This window comes from Tilletiopsis washingtonensis (assembly GCF_003144115.1).
Source record: "Tilletiopsis washingtonensis strain MCA 4186 unplaced genomic scaffold FA09scaffold_8, whole genome shotgun sequence".
In the NCBI taxonomy this organism is placed as follows: domain Eukaryota; kingdom Fungi; phylum Basidiomycota; class Exobasidiomycetes; order Entylomatales; genus Tilletiopsis; species Tilletiopsis washingtonensis.
Window position 1 is genome coordinate 333,238 of NW_020312005.1, and position 18,154 is coordinate 351,391.

At 68.4% G+C, this 18,154-nt stretch overlaps 5 protein-coding genes across 5 annotated transcripts; 2 read left to right on the plus strand and 3 right to left on the minus strand.

Moving 5' to 3' along the window:
- Positions 1–822: 822 nt before the first annotated feature.
- Positions 823–5,088, plus strand: FA09DRAFT_329275 (Pkinase-domain-containing protein). The gene is made up of 7 exons (XM_025742110.1): positions 823–3,196; positions 3,251–3,332; positions 3,391–3,639; positions 3,696–3,952; positions 4,008–4,259; positions 4,314–4,439; positions 4,496–5,088. The coding sequence occupies exons 1-7, from the start codon at positions 897–899 to the stop codon at positions 5,001–5,003; spliced, it is 3,774 nt and encodes a 1,257-aa protein (XP_025599059.1). The 5' UTR covers positions 823–896; the 3' UTR covers positions 5,004–5,088.
- On the minus strand, positions 5,084–7,756 carry FA09DRAFT_329276 (hypothetical protein). The gene is made up of 2 exons (XM_025742111.1): positions 7,427–7,756; positions 5,084–7,274 (listed from the first exon to the last, which is right to left on the minus strand). The coding sequence occupies exons 1-2, from the start codon at positions 7,655–7,657 to the stop codon at positions 5,187–5,189; spliced, it is 2,319 nt and encodes a 772-aa protein (XP_025599060.1). The 5' UTR covers positions 7,658–7,756; the 3' UTR covers positions 5,084–5,186.
- Positions 7,757–8,383: 627 nt separating this feature from the next.
- FA09DRAFT_329277 (PLP-dependent transferase) lies at positions 8,384–10,690 on the plus strand. The gene is made up of 2 exons (XM_025742112.1): positions 8,384–10,498; positions 10,561–10,690. Exons 1-2 carry the CDS (start codon positions 8,883–8,885, stop codon positions 10,598–10,600), a joined length of 1,656 nt encoding a protein of 551 aa, XP_025599061.1. The 5' UTR covers positions 8,384–8,882; the 3' UTR covers positions 10,601–10,690.
- Positions 10,691–10,886: 196 nt separating this feature from the next.
- Positions 10,887–14,983, minus strand: FA09DRAFT_317538 (hypothetical protein). The gene is made up of 4 exons (XM_025740879.1): positions 12,991–14,983; positions 12,184–12,933; positions 11,940–12,126; positions 10,887–11,876 (listed from the first exon to the last, which is right to left on the minus strand). The coding sequence occupies exons 1-4, from the start codon at positions 14,899–14,901 to the stop codon at positions 11,011–11,013; spliced, it is 3,714 nt and encodes a 1,237-aa protein (XP_025599062.1). The 5' UTR covers positions 14,902–14,983; the 3' UTR covers positions 10,887–11,010.
- Positions 14,984–15,648: 665 nt separating this feature from the next.
- Positions 15,649–18,023, minus strand: FA09DRAFT_329279 (hypothetical protein). The gene is made up of 7 exons (XM_025742113.1): positions 17,742–18,023; positions 17,241–17,575; positions 17,021–17,175; positions 16,767–16,963; positions 16,383–16,709; positions 15,947–16,326; positions 15,649–15,824 (listed from the first exon to the last, which is right to left on the minus strand). The coding sequence occupies exons 1-7, from the start codon at positions 17,986–17,988 to the stop codon at positions 15,693–15,695; spliced, it is 1,773 nt and encodes a 590-aa protein (XP_025599063.1). The 5' UTR covers positions 17,989–18,023; the 3' UTR covers positions 15,649–15,692.
- Positions 18,024–18,154: the final 131 nt, after the last annotated feature.

An 18,154-nucleotide genomic window follows, 5' to 3' on the forward strand; every position in this document is an offset into this window, starting at 1 on the left:
GCGCGGGCGTGGCGTGGGTGTTGGGCGCGCGCGGGCCACGCGCTGCCCAGCACAGCCAGCGCTCAGCACAGCACCCTGCCCCCCTCGCGCCTTCAACGCTGCGAGTGCTGACTGAGCTGAAAGCGTCTGCCGCTGCCTGCCTCTTCGAGCAGAAGGGTCCTGCTGTGCCGCCAGCGGATGCGCGTCCGTGCCCAACGTGCGTGGCGCACGCGGCGCGCCGCCCTCCGCCGCCCGCTCCTCCTCCGCCCCTCATCGAGCGGGGCTGCATCTGCAGCGTGACGTATCGTGCAAGGCAGTGGGCAGCGCCTCGTCGTGGAGGGGTCCGATCACGTGCGCTGCTCCCACGCCGGCTGATCGGCGCCCTCAGCACGGCGCCGTTTGCCCTGCTCCTCCTCTCTCGCGACCACCGTCTCGCCAAGCTGAAGGGCTCTCCTCGTCAGAAGACCACAGCCAGATGCGGCAGCTTGCACGATCATTCGTCTAGTGGCACCGGGCGGAGCTAGCCCCGGTCCGCTCGGCTTGCTGTGTCTGGGCCTGCTTCACGAGCTCAGGAGCATCGAGGCTCGCCGCGGAAGCGTTGCCCTTGCCAGGTAGGCAGCCGATGCAAGAGCGATCCCAGACCGACAGCCGACGAGTTCTGCTGCCACCTAGGATGCAAGCGCAGAGCGCAGTGATGCTGGCTGAAGGCGCCGAAGAGGCGAGGTGGCTGGAGCGTCACGTGGGCTCCCGCGTCGCGCGGCCGCGGCACAGGGCTCAGCGGCGCCGCCGCCGTAGCGCGGCTGCGATGCATGCCGCGGCGCGACACTTCCAGGCCCTCTCACTACTCACCACTCCTCCACGCACGCTTCCCTCTTCCCGCGTGTGTGCCGCACCCTCTCCGTGCCACTCAGCGCTTGATGCCGCGCACGCCGCCTCGGCAGCCTGGCTCGCGCCCCGGCACGGCCAGCAGCAGCAGCAGCGCTGGCACGGGACACCGCATCGCCGGCGTCGCCAGCCGCGGCAGCAGCTTGACGCGCGCCGCAGAGTCCTCGCCAGCCGCAGCGGCCTCGCAGGCGGGCGAGGGCAGCGCTGTGTCTGGAGCTGCACATATGGCCAGCCGCGACGCAGAGGCAGCGCCAAAGGCCCCGACGCCGCGTGCCGGGAGCAGCGCGCCAGTGACGGTCATGTCGATCCGCGGCGCGGCGCAGCGCAGGGGCGACTCGGCCACCGCCTCGCCAGCAGCTGTCGCAGCCAAGCTGCCGCCACAGCAGACTGCAGCGCCCGAGCCACCTGCACCGGTTGATGCCGTCCTCGAGTCGCAGCCGGCCACGGCTGCGCCAGCAGAGAGCTCGCGGGTGCCAAGCCGCGAGCTGGCACACGCTGCAGCCTCAAGCCGTGCAGCCGAAGACAGCACCAAGCGGAGCCGCTCACCGCCACGCAAGTCATCGGACCCGTCGCCGCGCCGACAAAGTGCGCGGCCGGATCGTGACGCCGACGCAGACGAGCGGCGCGTGCGTCCTCGCAGCGACGCTCCGGCCTCGGATAGGAGGGGGTCGCTGAGCTACGGCGAAGCACGCGACAGGGCCACGAGCCCGAGCAAGGCATCGGAGGGCCGCGCTGATCGCCGCGACTCAGAGCGAGACAGGCGCCGCAGCGGCGACGACCGGGAGCGCCGTCGCAGCGGTGAGCCTCGCTACGAGCGTCGGGACGAGGAGCGCCGCGAGCACTCGTCTCGGCCGAGCGACTCTGGAAGCAGAGAGCACGAGCGCACTCGCGAGCGCCGCACCTCGAATCGATACGAGCGAGACGACCGCGAACGCCGGCGTGACGAGCCGCGCAGCGACCGCTCAGAGAAGCGCGAGCGGCGCGAGAGCGGCGAAGTCTCTGGCGAGCGAAGTGAACACCGCAGCAGGGACGGCGGGCGCGAGGGCACCTCGGAGCGTCGCAGCAGCCACGCTCGAGAGGACCGCGATCGCGCAGGTCGGGATGCCGTGCGCGACGACAGCCAGGCCAGCCGGCGGCGCGAGCGCAGCCGCGAGAGCGACCGGACGCGCGACGACGACTCCCGGCGGCCTCGCAATTCCGACCGGCGCGAGCGGAGCAGGAGCCGCGAGCCTCGCGAGCACGGCCGCGGCATCGGTCGCGACGAGCGGTCGCGCCACGAGGAAGGGCCGCGTGGAGAGCGTGCTGGGGCCAGGGACGAGCCATATGGGCGTCGCCCCGAGCGGCCTGTACTCCCCGGCGTCACAGGTGATTCGTGGAGGCCCGCAGCCAGCAGCTCGCACGCGCCGCTCGAGCCCGAGCCGTACGCGCGGCGATCAGGCTCCAACGGCAACGACCACGCCAGCAACAATGGCTGGGGCCAGCGACACCTTGACGACTCTTCGCGCTTTCCTCGCGACCGCTATGGCGCACCCGGAGCACGCGACGACCGGCGCTCGTACGACAGCCATCCGTCGTCCTTTGATCACCGATCGTCCGACTCTGAAGCCCGTGCGAACCGCACCTCGGACGGCTGGGGCTCGAGAGCTCGCGAGCGCTCGCCGCCGGGCAGAGGCGCACAACAGTGGCGTCCTGCGGATCGGCGCGCCTCGCCGCCGCCGCTGGCTCCGCAGATGGATACGCGCCAAGGATCAGGCAGGCTCGAGGACGACAGATCGCGGCGTTCGCCGCTCCCTGTCCGACCAGCCTCGCCTCCGTCTGGGCCTCACCCTGATGGCCGTAACGGCGCTACGTCGCACAGCTCGCGCGTTGATGCAGGCCCGCTGACTGGGCCAGCTGCACTACGGCCAGCTGCAGAGCCGGCGTCGCATTCCGGCGCCGAAGCGCGTGCCGATGAGCTGCCGCGTGCCAGGTCTGTGAAGCGAGACACCTCGCCGCCGCCTCCGCCAGCTCCAGATGCTGCGTCTCAAGCGCCCGAGCGCGAGACTCCACAGCCGCCGGCAGATGCGCCGCCGCCCGAGCCCAGCCCGCCGCCGCCGCCGCCGGCCATGGACGAAGACGGCGACGTCGAGATGGGCGTCGAGGCGGGCACGAGTGCGCCGCCAGAGGCCTCAGCTGCAGGCAACGGCGTGCCCGGCGCCGGTCCGCGCATCAGCGGGCGTGCGCTGCGCCGCCTGCGCCCGCCGCGCGTGCCGCTGGACCAGCGCAAGTTCACGGGCTGCAGCTCGATCGACATGTACGACGTCGGACAGAAGCTGGGCCAGGGCACGTTCGGGTGAGTGCGCTGCGGTGCGGATGTCTCGCTCTTGCTGATGCGGTGTGTCCACAGCGTGGTGGAGCGTGCTCGTCACAAGATCACGGGCGCGGACGTCGCTCTGAAGCGCGTGACAATCCACGACGACAAGGATGGCGTGAGCATCAGCGCGCTGAGCCCTTGCGCGTTGCTCTGACTCCAGCTGCTCGGCACAGTTCCCTCTGACTGCCATCCGCGAAATCAAGCTGCTCAAGCGCCTCTCGCATCCGGCCATCGTGCCCGTCATCGAGATGGCCTTCCGGCCCGCGCCAGAGGCCCGCCGGCCGTCCGAGATCTACATGGTCGAGCCGTACATGGACCACGACCTGAACGGCATGCTCGAGAACCCGAGCATCACCTTCAGCCCGTCGCAGATGAAGCTGTACATGAAGCAGCTGCTCGAGGGCACGCTGTTCATGCACAAGGTCAGTCGAGCGGTGTGCTTCTTCCTCGTGCGCCTTGCTCAATGCCAGCTCCGCAGAACAAGATTCTGCATCGCGACATGAAGGCCGCCAATCTGCTCATCAACAACCAGGGCCAGCTGCAGATCGCCGACTTCGGCCTTGCGCGTCCCTATCACGACGCTGGACCCGGGCACGCCTGGCGGCGCGGCGGCTGGAAGGGCGGCGACGCAGCGCACCCATACACCGCCATGGTTGTCACGCGCTGGTATCGTCCGCCGGAGCTGCTCGCTGGCGAGCGCAAGTACGGCCCGCCGATCGACATGTGGGGTCTTGGGTGAGTCCGCAAAGCAGACACAGGCAGCGCTCGTTTGCTCACCTCCTGGCTCCAGCTGCATCCTCGCCGAGATGGTCCAGAAGGGTCCGATCTTCAAGGGCACGTCGGAGATCCACCAGCTCGAGCTGATCTCGGAGATCTGTGGCTCGCCAAACGAGATTAACTACCCAGGCTGGTACTCGCTACCCGGCGTCAAGAACGCCGAGCCGGACGGCCGCCAGACGGCCAACGACACGCCGGGCCGTCACGACTTCGGTCAGCACCGGCGCAACGTGATCGGGCACTTCACGACGGGCCCTCTCTTCGTGTGAGTGAGAAGCATGCCAGCCGTCAGTACAGCTGCTGATCGGCGTTGCCACAGGCGTCGTGAGCTGGCCGACCTCATCGACAAGCTGCTCGTGCTCGACCCGCGCAAGCGCATGACTGCAGAGGAGGCACTGCAGCATGAGTGGTTCTGGCAGCCGCCGTACCCGGCGCTCGCCACATCGTAAGTGGCCAGCGCGCTTTCCGAAGCCAGCCAGCGCTGACGAGACATGCCCACAGTCTGCCCAAGTACGAGGCATCGAAGGAGATTGACCGCCAGCAGCGGCGCGACAATCGCAAGCAGGTGCCGCCGGCGCCGATGCCAGCGGGCCCGTCGGGCGTGATGAGCAGGCCGTCGTCGGGCCAGCACATGCCGTCGGGCATGTCGATGACCGGCCCTGGCCCTTCACGACTTGGACCGGGCGGCGGTGGCGGCGGACCCATGCGCGGCCCTCAGGGCATGTCGTATGGTGGCCTACCGCCCCGGCTCATGCAGCCGGTCGGCGCTGCAGCGTACAATGGCGGCGGTGCATACGACGGTGGCTACGGCGGCCGGCCGCCGATGCACCAGCAGCAAGCATACCAGCAGCAAGGCGGATACGCGCAGCAGCAAGCCGGCGCGTACCAACAGCAGCCGCCACAGCAGCACCAGCACCAGCAGCAGCAAGGCGGCAGCTACGGCGGCGGCAGATACCCGCAGCAGCAGTACGGCGGACCGCCGCCTCCGCAGCGGAACTACGAGTACTGAGGCCGGACGGCGAGCACAACTGCGCCGTCCCTCGCAGCTTCTTGCATCGCCTGGCGGAATACGATGCCGTGGCATCGATCGGGTGCTGAAGATGTGCATGAGTGAGGCAGTGCGTAGAGTACAAGTGAGGGGTGAGAGGTGAAGCTGGCGTGCGGCAAGGGAAGTCTGGACAGAGGCAGCGTCTCAGAAGAACCGATCGGGATTCGACCTGCTGTCGGCAGCAGGCGGCGGAGGCGTGCTGCTTCGCTTCCTCCTTGAGAAGGCACCGCGCGATTGGCGAGGTGCAGCGGCGGGCGCAGAAGCGGGCGCAGCTTTCCGGCGGCGAGGCGCTGCTTCTGGCAGCGACGACGAGGCTTCGCCGTCAAAGTGTGGGTGTCGCGGCGCCGGCGGCTCACCGAGTACCGGCTCGTTCAGCACCGACTCGTCCAGCGCCGGCTCAACCGCTGCTTGCTCGAGCGCCTGGAATGCCGTGTCGAGATCGATGCGCCGCAGGCGAACCGACAGGCGCGAGAAAAGGCTGGACATCTTCTTCTCCGCCGAGCTGACTGCGCCCGTCTCGCGCTGCTCCGGCTCGAGACCGCGCACGAGCGAGACGACCTTGCCCTTCGCGCGGCCTTCGCGTGGCGCCGAGGCGGGAGCGCCACCGATGCGGCCCGCGCGGCCGGCGAGATGCGTGTAGCGCACCGAGTCGCCAACGGCTGGCAGACCGACAATGTACACGTGCGACAGGGCAGGTAGGTCGAGGCCACGCACGTCGGTTGCCTGGTGAAGGAAGAGCACGTCTTCGCCCTCGGCCTGGCTGGCCTCTGCTAGCGTGCGGACCGGAACGCCCAGGCTGCGGAGCACCTCGCGGGCGGTGCGCAACGACCAGCGTGGTGGGATGAGTGCCAGAGCGCGAGTGACACCTTCAGAGGCGTAGAGGAAGGCGAGGGCGCGAAGCAGCGCCGCATCAACGACGTCCTCGGCCGGCGCGGTGGTGGTCAGCACGGTGGCGCCACGAAGCTCGGCGCCTGAGGAGCTCGCATCGGCCTCGCTGAGCTCGTCCGCTTCGGTCCTTGCGTCAAGGTCCTTCGCTGCGCCCCGAGACGGAACATCGAGTGCATCCTCCTCGACTGAAGACCTTGCCAGCTTGGCGTCGGGCATGCTGATGTTGCGCATCTGCGGCAGGGTGCCATCGTCGTCTGCCGGCGCATCGACGACGATGCACGAATGCGCAAGCTCGCGCGGAATGCTGACCGGCAGGCGCTCCTTCTCCTCAAACTCGCCCCACGGCGCGCTCTCGGCGCCTGCCGCACCAGCGCTGAGGCCCGTGCAGTCGATCCAGCGCCCGGCGCCGCCGTCTGTGACTCCGGTGCGCAGCCAGCCGGTGCGCGCCGCGAGGAAGTGACGCAGCACGGCGTTGGCCGTGGCACTGACACACACGAGCTGCAGCGGCTCACCGATGTCGTCGCGCGGCCGCGGTGCCGCATGTGCGGCGTTCTCGCGCGCCAGATGTGCCGTGCGGCGGACATGCTCTGGCGGCCGCCGCTCGTCACCGCGGCGTGAGCGACCGGGCTCGAGGCCGGCAGACGGCAGCACGTCGCCGCCGGAGTAGGTAGGGCGCAGCTTCATCATGTGCTCGAGCACTTGCAGGCCGGCCGGCGGGTGCTTGCTGTGGTTCCAGGCCAGCTTTGCAGATGGGAAGCGCGGTGGCAGCGCGAGCAGCGCATCGACTTCATCGAGCGCCAGCGTGCGCAGCGTGCGTAGGCCAAGTAGTGCCACATATGCCGGCTCGCTGGCGAAAAGCTCGAGGAGGCGCGAGGGCGTGGCGATGAGAAGATGCGGCGGCGACGTGCGCAGCGCCTGCAGTTGCGCCTCGGGCGAGACGTTGCCGCCACGCACGAGCGCCTGCACGACGGGGTCGAGGGATGGCAGGGCGCTCGACGGGAAGAGGCGGCGGGCCCACTCGACGTACTGCAGGGCGAGCGCCGTCGAGGGCACAAGCAGCAGTGACGCCGTGCCATGCGTCGGCGGTGCTGCGAGCATAGCAGCGGTCAGGCGCGCGTTGGGCGAGACGCTCTCGCGCGGCGGCGGCGCAAAGGTGATGCGCGGCATGGCGAGCAGGCCGAGCAGCAGCGCCAGGCTCTTACCCGTGCCCGTGTGCGCCCGCAGCAGCACATCGGCACGCGAGCCGAGCGCCGGCAGCAGCGCTCGCTGTGCCGCTGATGGATGCGTCAGGTGCGGGAAAGAGTCGAGTAGCTGACGCGCGAGGCGTGGATTGAGACCAAGGCTCTGAGAGGGAGCGTGTCAGTCACAAGGCGCAGCAAAGACGGCAGCAAGAGCCGAAACACGTCATAGGACGTCACCTGGGCGCACACTCTATGCACGTCCTCTCTTCTCTGCTGTGACTCTCCATCGCTGCGTCTTCCTCGTGCGACACTCACCTCCCAGCGTCGCAGTTCCGGAGCCACGGGCGCCGCCGGTGCAGCGGGCTCCGCCGCACGCGCATAAGTCGTCGTGCTGTTCCAGCGCTGTGCCGGTGCGACTACCCGTCGTTGCGGCGCCGCAGCGGGAGCAGCCGACACGAGGGGAGGTGCGCGATGGGCATGTGACAGCAGCGTGCGCGCGCGCAGGCCAGCGCCGCCTGCGCGCCGAGCCAGCGCAGCGAGCGGCATGGACTGCAGCACAGGTGTGCGTGCGGGAGGCGGCGTTGAGTGCCGGCTGAGCGAAGCGGCGAGTGCGAGGAGTGTTGCTGGTGGTGGAGGCGGCGAGGCAGAAGCGCTCCTCCCCTCATCGAGGCGCGCGAGAAGGCGAAGTGCCTCGGCTCGCCAACTTTTGTCGCGGCGCTGCTCCGCGGAGGCCACGGCGCGGCCGGGCTGCCCGATTCCCGCCGGCGGTCGGCCCTCTCGCCGCGGCCGCCTGCTCCGCTCCTCGTGGGCGCACGTTTCGATTTGAACGAGGCGCAGCCAAAAGCCTAGCCGGCACTACAAACGCGGCGCGCCCCCTTTTCACAATTTTGCGCGCGTGCGGCGGCTGGCACGGACGAAAGGCGCGCCCTGGCCGCCGCATGCTTGGCCGCGGCCGCCGGACCCGCGCGTCCTCCTCTCGCTGATGCTGCGCCGCGCGCGTGCCTGCTCTGCACGCGCCCCTGGCAGAAGCAGAGCGTCCCCTGGGCCGTGCCTGGGCGAAGAAGGGCTTATCGCTCACTGGCTTACGCTCCCACCACCACCACCTCTCCATCCCCTCTCCGCCGCCATGGTTGCGTCGTCCTCGCTGCGCCTGCTTGCGCGCCGCGCCGCTGCCGCTCCGCCGCGTGCGCTGGCCGTGCCGCGTCTCGCGCGCGCCGCCTCGTCGGTTGCGCAGCAGGCCGAGGCCGTCGGCCAGGCCAAGCCGCACTACACCACCGCCGAGCAGCGCAGCCGCTTCACGAGCAACGTGTGCACGGCACAGGCGCTGCTCGCCAACATGGCCGCCATGTACGCCTGCTTCCACGGGCCCGACGGCCTGCGCCGCATCGCCGCAAAGACGCAGTGAGTGGGCGTGCAGAGGACAGGGCGCAGCGGCAGGGCACAGCGAAGGCAGAAGACAGAGGGCCGCGTAGGGTGTTTTGTGCAGAACACGCCGCGTAACGTTCGGCATTCCCAGACTTGTTCTCGCTCCGCTTCTGCACTTTTCACTGACTCGTAGCGCAGCGCCTACACGCGCGTCCTCGCCCTCGCGCTGGCGGACCTGCAGCTGCCGCCATTGAACGCCTCGCAGCCCTTCTTCGACACGCTCACCGTCGAGCTGCCGGCCGGCACGCCGGCCGCTGCCGTGCACTCCGAGGCGCTCAAGGCGAACCTCAACCTGCGGCCCATCAGCGAGTCGCGCGTCGGCATCACGCTCGACGAGACCGTCACGATGGAGGAGCTGCTGGCGCTCATCAACGCCTTTGCTCGTGCGGCGTCCAAGGCCGAGCTCGGCGTGGCGGACCTCAAGAGCCTCGCCGACAAGGCCGGCATTGACGGTGCGGCGCTGCAGGGCCTGAACATCGGCGACGCGTCCGGCGAGGCGCACGGCCTGGCGCGCGAGTCGGCTATCCTGACGCAGCCGATCTTCAGCGCGCACCGCTCCGAGACGGACCTGCTGCGCTACATCCACCACCTGCAATCCAAGGACCTCAGCCTCGTGCACTCGATGATCCCGCTCGGCAGCTGCACGATGAAGCTCAACTCGACGACGTCCATGTCGCTCCTCTCGTCGCCGCAGTACGGCGGCATCCACCCCTTTGCGCCGACGGACCAGTCGCAGGGCTACGCACAGCTCATTGCCGAGCTCGAGGAGGACCTTTGCCAGCTGACGGGCTTCCCGGCCGTCTCGCTGCAGCCCAACTCGGGCGCGCAGGGCGAGTTTGCCGGCCTCTCCGTCATCCGCGCCTACCTTGACTCGACGCAGCAGGGCCACCGCGACGTGTGCCTTGTGCCCAACTCGGCGCACGGCACGAACCCGGCGTCGGCCGTCATGGCCGGCATGCGCGTCGTGGCCGTGAAGAACGGCTCGGACGGCAACCTGGACCTCGACGACCTGCGCGAGAAGGCCGAGAAGCACAAGGACAACCTCGCTGCCTTCATGGTCACCTACCCGAGCACGCACGGCGTGTTCGAGGCCGGCGTGCGCGAGGCCTGCGAGATCATCCACGCCAACGGCGGCCAGGTGTACATGGACGGCGCCAACATGCAGGCCCAGGTCGGCCTCACGAACCCGGCCGTCATCGGCGCCGACGTGACGCACCTGAACCTGCACAAGACCTTCTCCATCCCGCACGGCGGCGGTGGTCCGGGTGTGGGCCCGATCTGCTGCGCCGCGCACCTCGCGCCCTTCCTGCCCGGCCACCCGCTCGACCCGCGCGTCGGCGGCGAGCAGGCCATCGACTCGATCTCGGCCGCGCCGTGGGGCAGCGCCAGCATCCTCACCATCGCCTGGGCCTACATCAAGATGCTCGGCTGGGAGGGCCTGCGCAAGAGCTCGACGGTCTCGCTGCTCTCGGCCAACTACATGGCCAAGCGCCTGGCGCCGCACTACAAGCTGCGCTACACCAACGAGCACGGCCGCTGCGCGCACGAGTTCCTGCTTGACCTCGCCGAGTTCGGCAGCCACAACATCACCGTCAGCGACGTGGCCAAGCGCCTGAGTGACTACGGCTTCCACGCCCCGACGTGCTCGTGGCCCATCAGCACCGGCCTGCTCATCGAGCCGACCGAGTCCGAGTCGCTCGCCGAGCTCGACCGCTTCTGCGAGGCGATGATCTCGATCCGCGGCGAGATCCAGGACGTCATGGACGGCAAGCAGGGCGACGACAAGTCGAACAACTCGCTCAAGAACGCACCGCACACCGTCGAGTGCCTCACGGACGAGAAGTGGGACCGGCCGTACAGCCGCGAGACAGCTGTGTTCCCCGTCAAGAGCCTGCGCGAGAAGAAGTTCTGGCCGGCCGCGAGCCGCCTCAACGACGCGCACGGCGACATGAACCTCGTCTGGTGCGTGCCTCGCCTCCGTCAGTGCTCTCTGACAGCGTCACTGATGCCCTCCGTTCCCACAGCGAGTGCGGTGACGTCTCCGACTACGCCGAGAAGGAGTAAGCCTCCTGCCGCCATGCTCTGCCCGCGTCTGCCTCGCTGGCGCCCGTCTGCTCTTTCCCGTCGCGCTCCGTGCTCCTCGTTCCCTCAACATATGTACCCCATTCTCGCGTCCTCCATCTCGTCACCCAACGGCATTCAACAGCATCCTCACTCGGTTCCCTATCAAGCGCTCCTCACTTCCCGCACACCCTGTCCCTCGCCCCTCGCTCGCATCTTGCTCCCGCAGCCCTCTTCTCAACGAAGAGGCCTCTCTGCGCGCAGTGCCTTGGCAAATACACACGTGCATCTGGCGCGACGGTCTGATTGGGCGAGAGCGGGTGTATGACACAGAGAACGGGTAGACAGGTGACACGGTGATGGGTCGCGCGGCTGAAGCGCGCGCGGGTAACAGTACAGTGGATGGAAGCGGATCAGGCGGCGAGCGTGTCGCTCTTAAAGGGCACTCTCAGAGGCGGAGTGCCCTCTGGCTTGATGGCGGAGGGAGCGCCGGACGGTGCGGTCTCCTGCGTGACAGCGGCGGAAGCGTCGGGCAGAGAGGGAGAGAGAGCCGCCAAGGGCTGAGCACCGGTATCGGCGTCGGGCAAAGACGGCAGAGCAGCAAAGCCAGCGGGCATCGGCTGGTCGCCGGCAGTAGCGTCGGGCAGAGACGGCGGAGCGGCAAAGGGACCGGCCATGGGCTGGGCACCGATAGCCTGGTCCTCGGCGGGCTTGCTATCGGCACTGGCCAGCTTGGCGGCGGCGGCGGCGGCCTCGCGCTCCTCGAGCGTGCGCAGCGCACGCCAGGCGAACCAGAGCTGGGCGCGCAGCTGCAGGATGTCCTGCTTCCACGACTTCTTGTTGCCCTCGCTCATGCCGCGGAACTCCTGCGTGAGCTTGAAGCAGCGGCCGACGCTGTGCGGCGAGATGAAGTCGACGGCGACCTTGATGCAGTCGGTCAGGTTGCACACCTGATGTGCGCAGCCGGCGGGGATGAAGACGGCCTCGCCCTGCTGCTGGTACACGCGCCACGGCTTGATGCTGTGCTTGGCGTACAGCTCGGCGAGCAGCGTCTCGTCGAGGTAGTGCTGCTGCGTGTGGATCGGGTCGACGCCGTCTGCGGAGAGCGAGAACTTGTCGCGCAGGAACTGACGCAGAATGCCGGCGTCCTCGGTGCGGAAGAGATCCCAGGCGGCCGCCCGTGGCGCGTCGGGCGTCGGCGGCTCGGCAGCGTGCAGCATGGTATTGACGGCATCGGCGACGTCCATGTGAAGACGAGTGGAGCCCTTGCCGCCTTTCGCTGCGAGCATGGAGCCAGGTCAGCGTTGCATGATGAAGCAGCTGCTGCGCACCCGCCACTTACTCAGCTGACCAGGCCATGCATTGTACATCTTGGGGCCGAGATCGGGCGCGTTGCCGTTCGTAGGGAACAGCGCGGCGATGTTCTTGCGCCCGTCGCGGCGCGTGAAGTCGGGCATCGGCACGGAGCGATTGAAGTCGGCGTTGAGCAGCGGGAAGGCCTGTGCAAACTCTGCGCTCGGCGGCCAATCCTGGCAGGAAAGCGTGTCAGCAAGCGCGGCGAGAAGTGGCGCAGCGCAAGAGCTCACCTTGAGCTTCCAGATGCCGCTGCCCAGCAGCTCCTGCTTCTCGTCCGGCGGAAGGCCGAATGTCTCGAAGAACTTCGCCACGGTGACGATCTTCTCGCCGCCGTCCTTGTCGCAGCGCACGATCATGCACTGCTCCGAGCCATGCATGGCGATGAACTTGGCCGGGTCCCACACCTCGGCAGGCGTCACGCCTTCGACGACGAGCGGCTGGCCAAGTGCCCACACCGCGAGGAAGGCATCTTCGTCCATCGTGTCCTTCTTCAGACGGGCCACTTGATGCGAGACCACGTGAGCGGGCATCGATGCGGGCGAGGCAGACGCTGCGCTCGCGCCAGCTGCGTCTGTCGGGACGGCAGGCGCAGGCTCGTCGACTCGTGTATCTGCGACGGCCTCCTGCATGGCTTGTAGCTCGGCTTGCAGCTCAGCAGTATCGAGGCGTGTGGCCGGCACAAAGCGCGCAACGGGATGTGCGCGGCGCATGAGCTTGTAGTCTGCGTCCCTCTTGGCAGTGCACGCCGCAAGGCCTTCCGCCTTTGGGTGCTCGCCGAGCTCTCGAAGCGTCTCGATGCACTCCGTGCAAAGCTCGTAGCCGCATGCGTCGCAGAAGTACGAGGAGGAGAACAGACTCGTTGAGCAGAAGTCACATGTCAGAACGTCTGACAAGATCCTGTTGCGCCGCAGACAGCCAGGCAGCTTAGCATGCTCGATCTCGGCTTCGAGCAGCGGCTGGAGGTGGCGAGCAGCGGTCGACTGGACACAGCAGCACGGTTAGTTCATAGCTGGCGCGGGCCACGACTGATTACTCACGAGAATAAGGCTCGCCGAGCGCTCATCCATCGGCCGATTCAGATCCGCAGAAAGCGGGAAGTCCGGCAGCTCTTCTGCGCGAGACTGCGAGAGGAAGAACGGATCTCCGCCTTCCGCAAGATCAGTCGAGTCCATGGCAGACGGCACAGACTGGTCCGAAGGCGCATTTTGATGCAGAGGCGCAGTCTGATCCGACGGGACGGCCTCGTGCGACGCTGCAGCGGCGGCCTCGTCCGACGGTGCACTCTTCGTAATCGCGCCAGCGGCGCTGGGCCCACTCGTGCTTGACGTAGCAATCGGGATCACGGCGGCTTGAACAGGGAAGACGCGGATGCCGAGGAAGCGGCACCCATCGTTGCCCTGCCTCTTGATGCACTGGATGCAGCGCGTGTGACCCGCATAGCGCGGACTCTTACAGGAGAAGATTTGCCGCTCGACGACCGTGCCGTCTGCGAGCGTCTCACGGGCGTTCATCGCACGCTGGCGCACGACGCGCTCGCTGTTGCTGACCGTGCTTGACTTAGCACGTGCCGCCCGCGGCGCTTTTGGTGCCTTCGGGGAGGCCGCCGCAGTCTTCTTCTGCGTCTTCGACGACGAGGCCTTGACCTTCTTCCTCGACGGACCGGCCTCGTCCGAGTCGCTGAAGGCCTCGGGCGGATGATTGGTCTGCGAGTAGTCGATCACCTTCTGGCCGCGTGAGCGGCTGCGCGGAGGGCTCGCCTGCTGCGGCGACTGCAGAGGCGCAGACTGCAGCGACGCTTCGGCAGCCTCAGAGCTGGCGCCCGGCTTGGCGAACGATACGCGCTGACGACGCTTGCCGATACTGCGCTCGGTCGACGACTGAGACGTAGCGCTTGTCTCCATCCGCTCGTCCGAGTCTGAGTCTCGCTCGGCGATGCTTAGCGCCACCGAAACTTCGGAAGGCGCGTCGGAGAGCTGGGAAGAGTCCGGCTCGTCGTCGCTGACGACCACGCGCGGACGCACGATCTTCTTCTTGCGAGGGACCGGGACATAGCTCTCGTCGTCGGAGGACTCCGGCAGGCGAGGCGCGGACTGAGGCATCGCGCTCGACGTCGACGCATCGGAGCGGCGCTTGCTTGCGGCAAGCGGACTCGCCGAGGCCTCCTGAGAGCAGTCGTGCGCAGGAATCTCTGGCGTCGGAGAAGCGGTGGCCAGCCGCTTGGAGGCGACGCCGTCAGCGCCCGACGTAGAAGCACTGCTCTCGGCCGCTGTGCCATCGATAGCCGCCGTCGAGGTGCTGCTCTCGACCGCCGCAACGTCAGCGGACGACGTCGAGGTGCTGCGCCCGGCCGCTGCGCTGTCGATGGCCATTGTCGAGGTGCTGCTGTCGGCAGCGGGGCCTTCAATGGCCGGTGCAGACGTGCTCACACCTGCAGTATCGTCCTCGACTGCCAACGCCGAGGTGCTACTCTCGGCCGCCGCGCTGCCGCCGACGTCGGGCTGCGCTACCGGCACGTAGGCATAGCCGCGCACCCACCTGCGGCCGTGCTCCTCCGCCTGACGCTTCTGCTCGTTGCGCCGCGCCTGCGCTTCCGCTGAGGGCGGGACTGTAGCGCTCAGCAGCTCCAGTCCGCCCGCTACTTGGGTCGCATGCGTCGATCTGCGCGGGCGGCACGGCGCATAGTCGCTCGTGATTTTGCCGCGCTTCTTCCTCTCCGGCGTAGGCGTGAGAGACGCCGACGCCCGCTTCTTCGGCGTGGGCGCCGCCGACGCTTGCTGCTCGGGCGTAGAGACTGCAGACTGCTTCTGCTTGGCCGGCGCAAGGCTGTGCGAGACCTCGCTGCCGGACGCGGCGGCGTCGGAGAGGGAGCTGCTGCTGTCGCTCAGCAGCTCATCATCACGCGGGCCCGCGGGCCCGGAGCGCGGCGTAGAGCAGCCGCTGCTGGACATGGCCGGCGAGGGCGCGGCGCATGAAGCGGCGCAGGTGGTGCGAGATGGCCGATGCGCAGAGGTGGAAGGTGTGATGAGGTGGTCGGGACGGAAGGAGCGGCGGCGGCGGCGGCGGCGCGCACTTCCAGGCCAGCGCCGGCCGGCCGTGCGCAGCGCGCAGCAGCGCGAAGGCGGCCCGCCGCCGCAAGGCACGCGTGCGGCGCTCAGCCACTAAGACTCGACTCAGCCTCCATCAGATGCTGCCGCCGGCACATCAAGCTCCAACCTGAAGTATCAGATCCACTCGACTTGCCTTGCACACTCCTCGCTTGTGCATCGTCTCCAGTCGAGTTCCTTCAGAGGCCAACTCGGCAGCGCCCACACGGCGCGCGCGCCCTGGCCAGAGTCGAAGCGGCTCGCCCCTGTCGTGTGCCGTCTTGTGGAGTCACAATGAAGTGGCATTGGCACTCTGACCCCCTCAATAAGCCTGCGCAATCAGCCGTTGGCACGCAGCACGAACACTAGCCGGAGGCACGGCGGAACAAGGTGACACTGAGCGTGTGCAGCAGACACGCCGACCGCCGGGGCACCTTGACCCTGAGCGCTGACAGATCTGTGCCGGCGGGCCCAGAGCTGGGAGCAGTGCGCAGCCCCTCACTAGACTGCAAGCTGGAAGGACGCATGCATCTGAGGCACCTCGCGTGAGTGAGCATCTCGCTGATGCCGGCCAGGCCGCGGTCACACGCCGCGCAGACCGGCCCCCGATGCGTTCCAGGCAAGAGGATGCATTTCTCATTCGCCAGCATCAGCCACTACACCCAGTCGTCGTCCTCGTCGCTCACGTCGCCGTCGGCAATCTCGTTTGCAATCTCGCGCTCGCGCTCGCGCGCCGCCACCGCCGACGCGAGCTCGGCCTTGTGGTTGTTGAGCGGGTAGCGCATGGCCTGGAGGGGGTGGGAGGGTCAGCTCGGGTGCAGACTGGGCAGCATGGGCGCGGCCACGTCATCCAGGGCACCTGAGTCGCCCATCCCTTTCGTACACAGCCCCGACGCTCGCCAGCACGCACCTTGACGCTCTCGTTGTGCAGCTGCAGGCAGTAGTTGACGCGCTGGCGGAACTGCGCCTGCGGCTCGTTGGTGCCGTACAGGTCGCCCGTCTCGGCACTGCGCATCTCGCCGCGCTCATGGTCGACGCGCGCCTCGATGACGCCGTCGCGCACCGCCTTGGCGACGATGTACTCGGCGTCCTCCTCGCTCTCGAGGTGCAGCTTCTGCGTAATGTCGTGCAGCGAGATGCGGCTGTACGCCAGCGAGATGGTGCGGATGCCCGTCTTGATGACGTTGTGGCGCAGCCGCAGGATCAGCGAGCGCGTCCGGTCCGCCGCAAAGAGGGCGTCGTGCGTCGTGAGCGTCTTCTGGAAGAGCGAGAGGTCGCCGACGCGCACCGCTGCAGAGGCTGGCGTCAGTCACGTTGCGGGGCACGCCTGGCAAGCAGTCGCTCACCCTGCACAATCTCCATGTACGGCGCAAGCGCGCGCTTCAGCACCTCGGTCCGGAAGATGCTGCGGTCCGGAATGTCGCCCATCAGCAGCTCCACGACGACGAGGAACTTGTAGGCTGTCTGCAGGAAGCCCGCAGCTGGCGCCGTGCTGCTGCTGATGGCGCCGCTGCCGGCGGTCGGGGCAGCCTTGCTGGCCGCGCCAGCCTTGGCAGCGCCCGACGCAGCCGGGGCCTGACCAGCCGCCGGCGTGGTGGAGGGCGCACGCCGGATGGCCTGCTGCAGGTGTGCGTGCGCCTCGGAGTAGTTGAGCTGCACAGCACGGATGCGGCCTGGATGCGGACTTGTCAGCTGCGCGCCACTCGCCTGTCTTGCCGGGGCCGACTCACCGACGTAGTACTCGTAGCGTGCGATCTGTCCGTTGCCAGCCTTGCCGCGCGGGAAGGGCGCACGCGCAACAAGCTTGTCGGCCTGGTCAAGCAGGTTGGCCTCGCCGATGTACGACCGCAGCAGCAGGTTGATGACCGTCGCCTGCGTCTCGGGATCGTGACGCAGCGTCGAGGTGCGGTGCAGCGAGATCAGGAAGCTGCCGATGCTGTGATCAGTCACAGGCGGAGCTAGACTCATGTTGCGCGGCACTCACGGACGCTCTCCAGCAAGGCCGCTGCCGCTGCCAGCCTTCGCAGCCAGCTCGACACAGCGCGACAGGTAGAAGATGAGGCGCGCCGCGACCTGGTCCAGCGTGCGGCGGTTCTGCGCCGTCGCGGCGCTCAGGGCAGACCGAGCGAGCGGCAGTGCCTGACGAATATTGTCAGCCGGAGCGATCGCAGGCCGCCAGTGCTACCGCCTGTTGCAGCACGCACCTCCTGCACACGGCCGCTGTCGAGCAGGTACACGACCACCAGCAGGTTCATGTATGCCTCCAGCTCCGCCGCAGCCTCAGGCGACGGCTTGAACGGCTGGTCAAGCACCGGCGCCGCGGGCTTGGCGGGCTCCTTGGCCTTTGCATCCTTGTCGTCCTTGGCCTTGCTGTCGCTCTTGGCGATGGTGTCCTTGGCCGGCTTCTTGGCATCGCCAGCCGGCGCATCCACGTCCATGGCATCGCTGCTCTCCTTGGCGGCAGGCGCAGTGGGCGTCTTGACGGGCATGGGCGTGTAGGCCTGCGGCAGGAGACGCAGCAGAGCAGCCCGTGCATCGTCTGTAGTGGCGTGTCAGAAGACACCAGCGGACAACAGAGCATGACGAGGCGTGTCTGCCAGGCAGTGCAGTGTGCAGGCTACCGGTTCCCCGTCTTCGCACATGCATCACCGTCTGACCTGCACACCACCAGGCGCGCTACACCTCATGTCCCGTCCGCAACTCACCCGCAGCGATGCTTTCCTGCACGGCCGTCGCCAGCACAGCAGGATGCGCTGTGACACGGCGGCGCGTCGTCGTCAGCGCCCGCAGTGCGCGCGCCGTGAAGCGCGGCTCGAGGTGGGCGACGGAGCGGGCGACGAGGGCGAGGTTGTGGCGCAGCAGCGCCAGCAGCACCTCCTCGGGCGGCGACGCGGGCGCGGCGGGTGCCGCAGCAGCAGCAGGCGCTGCGGGTGTGGGTGCAGCGGGCGGCATGATGGGTAGGGGTTGGTGCGAGAGGCAAGCTGGGCTGCCGGGTCGAGGCGAGAGCGAGAAGCGCGGCCGCGCGCACGGATGTCGCCGTGGCGGCGCCGCTGACCGATCGCGTGCATGCGCCGTGGGAGCGGCTTGCTGGCGGACCTCGGCGGCCGTGCAGCGCCGA